We start from the raw sequence: 8,299 nt of genomic DNA on the forward strand, positions 1-8,299 counted from the left end.
GGGGTGACACGACACCCCGGGGGTACCCCCCCCGCCCCCCCTATCACAGCGAGACAAAACGGGGCGCTGCCCTGTAGGGCCCAGCCGCAACAGTTTATTGGCAGCCCCGGTACAAAGAGCTTGGGAGGACACGCGAGCGGGGAAACGGCGATGCAAACCCAGGGGCCCTGCAGCCACCTCCGGGATGCCAAGGTCCCTCCGTCTCCCCCGGGAGGCCTTGGGGCCAGGCCGCGGCATCTGGTGAGAGCCTAAGGGGCCGCAGTCAGCGCCGGAGGGCCTGCCTGTGACCGCCCGGATGCACAGTGCGGAAGCCGAGCAGGCCAGCGCTTCTCCCGGCACCGGACTGTCCCGGCTCTGCCCTGCACAGTGACTCCTCACGCCGGATTTGCTCCCGTGGCTGCGACTCTTTGCTCACATAAAACCAAAGTCTGGTTCCAGCTGCAGCGGCGGCAGAGAAAAAGCTTTAAAAACATGAAGCCCAAACGCCGGACGCAGCAGCCCCAGAGCCGCGCCAAGCAGCCTCGCTCGCAGGACCCAGCTCTCCAGATACTCAGCTCAGCTTGTGCAGTTCACCACTTTTGTGCAAGTTACCTGGAAAAAGCTAATAAATAACAGCCGGGTGCTAGGCAAGGGTGCTGCAGGCGTCACCACAGGAGAGGGGCAAGCCAGGACGAAACACAAGAGGCTGGCAAAGGGGAGCGGGGCTGCGATCACTCACCCAACACGGGCTTCAGAATGGAAACACTGTATTGACAGACTTTACAAAAGTTATTACAAAACACAATCACGAACCAGCAGCCGACGATACACAGCGGAAGAGACACCACTTACAGCCACCTCAGGAACAACACCAATTAGCTCCGAGAAGTCAACCAATATTTACACAGACGTCTGAAAAATCTCCAGTCAGTTATCTCATACATTTAAGTGTTTTAGATCAACTGTGAAATATAGTGCCACACATTTCCTTGTAGTATAATAATTATAATAATAATAATAATAATAATAATTAATAATTAATAATATACTACTTCTAGATTAACTAAAAACCAAACAGCTCTTTACAGGGGTTAGGAGAAGTTGCTTTCACTCATCTGACTTACCTGAGTGTGAGACCAAACCCAGTTAAAAAATAATAATAAAATCGCCTTCATTGACAGGAGTTTGTGTGACAGACCAGCGGCTCCGTTCCCTTGGGCCAGAGGGAAACTACAGCCCGCCTGGTACCTGCAACATCCTTCGACACAGCAGAGATCCTACTCGGGTGAGTCACCCAACCACGCCTCCACATGCTGCCCTTCCTGACTCCTCCTGCTCCAATATCCTCAGTCCTCCTCCTGCACATCCTTGCCTCCTGCACCTACTTTTTCTCACCTTTGCTGCTCTCTCCTCTCCACTTTTTTATTTTTCCTTCGACAAATCCCATGTCGTGCCCCCAACCACGTCTCAGCCTCACTTCTCTTCCCTTCATCCCAGCCCTGGCCTTGCAGTGCGGGGTGTGGCAACGCAACAGGAGCGGGGGGCCAGTTGCCCGGGAATGGCATCTTCCTTCCTTCCTTCCCTCCCTCCCTCCCTCCTCGCGCTTCCAGCCTTTCGGTGAAACAAGTGGAAAAAAAGAAAGCGAAAGCTTGTCACTCCTGAATATGCACAAAGATAGGTGGGGAAACACCTGTTAAATAGGGACCCCGGAGAATCGCTCAGGATTGTTCTCCACAGGCAAAATCCAAACCTGCGTAGGGGACAACTAGTACAAGTCCCACGTAACCCCACGGGGTCGAAGAGGTGCCTAGGCCGTCCGATCAGAGTTTTTAAGAGGAATTCCTTGGATGCTTCAAGAAAGTGGGCTTCGTTGCATGACCACATGGATTAGCTGCAATACAAGTTCACCTCCCACCACGCTGCACGTCCACCTGCTAGAGCGTTAGCGTAACTGTGAGCCCTTCTGCCCCGGCCTCCCTCCCCACGCAGTGCTACTGCTTAGTTTCTTTTTTCACACAGAAATGGCTGGTTTGAGTGGCCGACTCCAGGTTGTGCTGCGAATCCTCCATGGGCCGGGGGTTGCGGGAGTGGATTTTCTGGTGGCAATTCAGAGATTCTTTGTAGCGGAAGTGCTTCCCGCAGACGGGACACTGGTAGGGAGTCTCCCCGGTGTGGACCCGCCAGTGCTTGAGCAGGTGGTCCCGCCGGATGAAGCTCTTCCCGCACTCGGTGCACTGGTAGGGCCTCTCCCCGGTGTGGATGCGCTGATGGCGGATGGCTTTGGAGAGGTCTCGGAAGTCCTTCCCGCAGTAGGTGCACGTCAGCGGCCCGTCACCCTTCCCTGTATGGAGCTTCTGGTGCAAGATGAGGCTCACTTCCAGGCTGAAGCTCTCCTTGCACTGGGAGCACGTGTAGGGTCTCTCCACCATGTTGTTCACCTGGTGCCTGACAAAGCCATACTTGAAACTGGGGCTCTTCTCCCCGTCGGGCCGCTTGGACGGTTTGGAACGGGAAGACCCTTGGCCTTTTGGAGGCGTCGTTTTGGATTTCTGCCGGAAGCTCTCTGCCTGCTCCAGGGAAGTGCAGGCTTCCTCGCTGGCATGTGCCTTCTGATGGGCGGCAAAGAGCTCCTTGTCGAGGAAGCTCTCCCCGCACTCGCAGCAGATGTAGGGCCCCTCCACCGCAGCTGCATCCTCGGGGGCGTCTTTCTTGGCCAAGTCTCTCCCACGGCGAGCAGAACGCCTCAGCCCATTGCCCGTTGAGGTTCTCTGCTGTGGGGTTGACCCGCCCCGGCTCTTGCCGCTCGGCTTCATCTCTTCCTCTGGGCTTGAGAAAACCTCCTCCCACTTTCCTGTCAAGGAGCTAGGAAGCTCAAGGCTTTCGGAACCTTCCTCATCACACTGCTGTTCATCTGGCAGAGCAGAGATATTCATGTCATTTCTCTGAGACAAGAACTGCTGCCTCGTTATCGTTAGACCGCAACTCTCTCGGGGCAGAGGTGGGCTCTGCTCTGCGTGCTCAGGGCAACACTCAGCACTGTGGGCTTGCAAGTCCCACCTGGGAGCTACCGAAGCCAAAGCATTTCATCTTGGAACCATAGAATCATTGAGGCTGGCAAAGACCCTTAAGATCGAGACCAACCCTTAATCCAACACTGGCAAGGCCACCACTAAACCGTGTCCCTCAGTGCCACACCTACATGTCCTTTAAACCCCTCCAGGGATGGGGACTCCCCCCCTGCCCTGGGCAGCCCATTCCAACGCCCAACAGCCCCTTCTGCAAAGAAATCCTTCCTCAGAGCCAGCCTGACCCTGCCCTGGCACAGCTTGAGGCCATTCCCTCTGGGCCTGGCGCTGGGTCCTTGGCTCAAGAGACTCATCCCCCCTCTCTGCATCCTCCTCTCAGGGAGTTGCAGAGGGCCAGGAGGTCTCCCCTCAGCCTCCTCTTCTCCAGACTGAACCCCCCCAGTTCCCCCAGCCGCTCCCCATCAGACCTGTGCTCCAGACCCTGCACCAGCTCCGTTGCCCTTCTCTGGACACGCTCGAGGCATTCAATGGCCTTTTTGGGGTGAGGGGCCCAACACTGAACCCACTCATCGAGGGGCGGCCTCACCAGTGCCGAGCACAGGGCTCAGATCCCTTCCCTGTCCCTGCTGGCCATGCTGGTGCTAATACAAGCCAGGATGCCACTGGCCTTCTTGGCCCCCTGGGCACGCTGCCAGTTCATATTCAGCCAACTATGGACTAACCTCTCCAGGTCCTTTTCCACTGAGCAGCTTTCCAGACACTCTGCCCTAAGGTCCTTGGTGTTGCGTGGGGATGTTGTGACCCAAGACCAGGACCCAGCACTGAGCCTTGTTGAACCTCATACCATTGGCCTCAGCCCCTTGCTCCAGCCTGTCCAGGTCTCTCTGCAGAGCCTCCCTACCCTCGAGCAGATCAACACTCCCACCCAACTGGGTGTCATCTGCAAACTGACTGAGAGTGCACTCGATCCCCTCATCTAGATCACTGGTAAAGGCTGCATGGGAAAGCTCAGACAGTACAATGATGAGATCTCTATGGGGAAGTGGGTTCCTCAGCAGCAGGTGAAGCAGAGCAGGTCTTTGAGAACACGTGGCTTAGGAGAAAGATGAAAAAAAATTCAAGGAAAGGGCATAGAACCTCTTTTCCTTCTGGGCTTGCACAGTGCCTGGGGCCAAAGGATCTCCCATGGTATAAACAGTAACTCACAGCAACCACCAAGGGCCCTGGCAAAGAGAGGCTAATAAGAGGATTTGGGCAAGAGGGCTGAAAATCCCACAGCTTTCCGCAGAGCGTGAGAAGGTGAAGCTGTGCCACGCATTTGTGCGCCCAGAGGAGATGGCACTGCACTCCCTACCACAGGGCTCTTCAGTTTGCCGGACACCCAAACGCGCGGCTTGAAAATGGGCCGCTTTGTTTGCATCGGGCTGAAATTCTGGAAAAGCATCAGCCAGAACAGCTGAGCTGCTTCCGAGCACAAGGCCGGGAAGCCAAAGGCACAACCTGGCACAGGACGCTCCCAAAGTGGCTCCTTTGGAGCGGGGACCGGGAGCAATGGGGCAGTGACAAGGACACGCCTTTTGCTGCGCCACAAGAAGCCTGACGTTTGCCTGACAGAGAAAGCTGTGAAAAATATCACTTCACTTATTTGTGAAAAAGGCTTTTAAGAACTTTGTTGCTATCACCATTGAAGCTCGCCTGCGCTATGTTTGCTCCTGCTCATCTCCATGTACAGGCTGACCAAACGCGCTGCCTTGCTGAGCGATGCGGCACCGTACAGGCAACCTGCAGCCCCCAGCCAGCCCGCAGCTGCTTTTACAGCTCGTGTGCAGCAGCTCATCTGCCTCGGCTACCGTCCAGCTCCCACGTTGGCGCTTGAGGCAAGCCTGGCAGAGCACGGCAAAGGCAGGATCTCCTCGCTCCCAGCAAGCGCCGAGAGCCCGAGCCCACTGTTACCTTGCCCCTGGCGAAGCTCCGCGCTTTAACTCACATGTACTAGGGACCTCCATGCCCTCCTCTTCGTCAGAGCCCTCGTGGCTTTCAGCCAGAGTCTCTTCGTATTTACTCCACGAGCTGTCGTCAGGACCAAGAAATGAAAACTCTGTGCACAGGAGAAAGAACGACAGGAGCTGAGGCTCACACCCCGCAGCTGCTTGGCAGAGGATTTCAGAAGAGATGACTGCATCGGGCAAGGGCCGACTCAGAAAGCAGAGTCACCCCTGTACCCACAGACAGAGGTGTCAAAACTCAATGGCAGAGGGAGCGGAAGAGCGCGGGCAGGTGGCGGTACCACCTGTCTGCTTCCCACTTTCCCACCAAGTCCCGGGAGGGCAGCGCTGTGGCTCACCAGTGCTGGGGTCCGTAGGGGTTTCTCCTCCCTCAGAGTCCTCCTGGTCCTCTGCGTTGGGATCCTCTCCTTGCTCGATGCGTGACAGGAGGTCGGGCTTCGAAATGGCAGCATCTGCACGTAAAGAAGAGGATGGGAACGTTTCCTTCGCCCTCGTGGGTGAGAGACTCTCAAACCTTTGCCCACCAACCTTCCTTCGCTGCTGGGGGATGACGGGTGACGGAAAGAGAGGCTTAAGATGCTCTCACACATCTGCAGCGCTCACCTTGTCTGGGCCCTGGGGACATGAGCGGACTGCAGGAGCACACTCTGCTCAGGTGAGGAGCACCTCCCAGCCTGCAGCGTGAGGAGGAGAATAAGAAAATGCATCTGTGCTTACCTCCGGGCTTCCTTTCTTCTCCTCTCTGCTAAGGTCCGCGGATCCATTACAATGGGGACTTCAGCTCGGGGACAGCACCAGGGCTGTCAGCCAGCGGCAGCAGGGGGAGTGCCCTCCCCATGCCGTTCCCTCCAGCCAGGACCGCTCCGTCCTACTCGTCCGAGTCACGGGCTGCTTGCGGATTTTGGTGGGGGAAAGGGGACAATCACAATCTCTCCTAGGGCGGAGAGGGGAAAACTTCATTTCCAAACATGTGTGAGTCTCTGGGTATTCACTTCCACCGCTGCTCTGGTGGATTCGTTTGCCTGATACGAGGGCTGAACCCCTAAACCTTATTACTCAAAGGAAACCTTCAGATGAAGCACAGATACATTTTTCTAAGCTCCAGGCTCAGATCCACAGATCCCCTTCAGCAGGACTCGGAAGTCCCTGTGCCTCTAGAGGACACAGGATTGGTTTTTAAACAGAACAGGGGGCAGTATTTATCCTTCACCTTTTTCCCCTCACACACTGCGACTGCAGAAAACCTCTGTTCCGAAATAAATAAATAAATAAATAAATAAAGATTAAAAAAAAGGACAAAAGGCTCCGATCACCCAGAGTTTGAGGGCAGGTGAGCCTGCACATCAGCAGCCTCTGCACGGGGAGGAGACACCGGTCTACCAGGGAGCGTGTCTGCGCTCCTGCCCCCAGCACACGGGCGACCAGCAGAGGCGAGGTCGTTCCTCAAAACACACGCAGATGCTGGTGCTGGTGAAGGCGACGTGTCCCCCAGGGCTGGGACCGGAAAGAATGAGCAGAGCACATTCGTTTAGCCGTGAAGGCGCTGCCCTGAGGCGCTGGAGGGGAACTCAGAAGGCAGAGTTTGCCTTTCCCCCCGGCACTACAGGAGCAGATACTGCAACGGCTTGTGCATGAAACGTTCCCTGGGTCAGAGAGAGGACCAAGCCGACAAACCTCGCTCTCCTCCCTCATGCAGGGCTCTGCAGAGGAAGGACTGATCGCCCACAGAAAGGGCTAGAAGGAACCTCAGGGGCAGGGCACCCCTCTGCTGCCCTAAGCGGCGAGTGTGCTGACGCACCCAGCGCAGTGGATCTGTGGACCTTTGCGTGACAAAAAATCCCCTCTTCCCCGTCTTCCCTCAGCTCGAGGCTCCTCTCGCTTCCCCTCTTCCTCAACTAATTGCTGGGGCTGCTGGTGAAAGCGCTCCCAGACAAGCACACCGTCCACCCTCCCTGATCCCACCAGGCACAGTGGTGCTTCCAGCTGCCAGGCCCCAGGAAAACCTGGCCTGTCAGAAAGGCTCAGGGCAAACCCCAGCTCGTCTTTACCCATCGAGATGACGGCCTCGTAGTTGCCTTTCATGATGTGCCTGTAAAGCTCCTTCTGCCACTCGTTCAAGCTCTTCCACTCCTCCTCAGAGAAGTTAAACGATGCATCGTTGAATGCCACAGGGACCTGCGATTGGAAGCATCGTGTATGCTCAAGGCGTTCTGCCTTTTGCTGAAGAAAACACCCGGGGATGTTTTCCCGTTCAAACTCCACAAAGACTGTCCCCATCTGCTCCTCCCCCCCGTGCCTGGCTCAGGCAGCTTCACCCCTGCCCGCAGGGACATGAAGGACTTCTCCCTCATCCCCTGCTCATCCTCCTTGCGCTGTAGGCGACGTCATGCGCACAGCGTCCAACACGGACTCTCTTCCCGCTTAACATTTTTGATGCAATTCTGCCCCCGGTTGCCTCTGCGGAGGCACTGGGGGGTGTTCCCAAACCCGCCAGGCACGCAGGGCTGAGCCACAGAATTCTGCCATGGCTCAAAACACGGCTCCAGCCATGCTGCGGAGTTTATGAGCACACAGAGAAGCGGCCGAGGCGCTCTGGCGAGGGTCCCACCTCTATAACGAGTGGCATGTAATTAACACAAAGGGACCTGCGCCGGTGCTTCGCGAGGAGCACTAAAGGAAAGGCACCGCCGCAGAGAAGCTGCTGCCCCGAAACGGGGCTGCAAGCGCAGAGCACATGTAGAACAACCCGGTTTCGAGAAGAGAGAAGAGAGAGCAGAGAACCGTTACCTTGGGGACTTCCCCCTTCGCCCCGGGGGGCAGGCGCAGGATCCAGAAGTTCCTGTTCTTCAGGAGGTTCTCCATGTTCTCCAGCCTCTTCTGCAGCTGCCCGTACTCCTGGATGAGGGTGCCCAGCGCGGTCCACTTGCTCTCCAGCTGGTTCCCGAACTCCACCGCCGTCTTCTCACAACCGATCAGCTTGGTTTCCGCCATCCTCATCCTCCCTTCTAGGTTCATCAGCTGGGCGGCCTGGGCGTCCACTTTCCTATCCACGGCCTGGATCTCGGTGACCAGCGTCAGGGAGATCTCGGCGGCCGGTAGCTCGGCCTCCCCGGCGGGGCCCTGCTCGGCGGCGGGCAGCGGCTGCTCCAGAGCCAGCTCCTGGGATTCCATGTCCCACTCCAGCTCCTGCGGGAGCACAGACATGGCCGTGGGCTCCGCCTATCGAACCAGCCGGCGATCCCGGCCGCGAAGTGAACGGGACGAGCCCTCACCGTTGAGCAGAGCCCT

At 57.0% G+C, this 8,299-nt stretch overlaps 1 protein-coding gene across 1 annotated transcript in view; it reads right to left on the reverse strand.

Annotated features, from left to right (window-relative positions):
- LOC113476819 (zinc finger protein 629-like) overlaps window positions 1-8,217 on the reverse strand; it is a 15,218-nt gene extending 7,001 nt beyond the window's left edge. The window contains exons 1-5 of the mRNA XM_026842772.1: window positions 7,799-8,217; window positions 7,060-7,186; window positions 5,350-5,463; window positions 4,993-5,103; window positions 1,972-2,890 (exon numbers count right to left, since the gene is read on the reverse strand). Of these exons, the coding sequence (XP_026698573.1) occupies window positions 1,972-2,890; window positions 4,993-5,103; window positions 5,350-5,463; window positions 7,060-7,186; window positions 7,799-8,215 (1,688 nt within the window). The 5' untranslated portion in view covers window positions 8,216-8,217. The remainder of the gene's footprint in view (window positions 1-1,971; window positions 2,891-4,992; window positions 5,104-5,349; window positions 5,464-7,059; window positions 7,187-7,798) is intronic.
- Window positions 8,218-8,299: the final 82 nt, after the last annotated feature.

This window comes from Athene cunicularia (genome assembly GCF_003259725.1).
Source record: "Athene cunicularia isolate RWA chromosome 2 unlocalized genomic scaffold, athCun1 chr2_part1, whole genome shotgun sequence".
Lineage (NCBI taxonomy): Eukaryota > Metazoa > Chordata > Aves > Strigiformes > Strigidae > Athene > Athene cunicularia.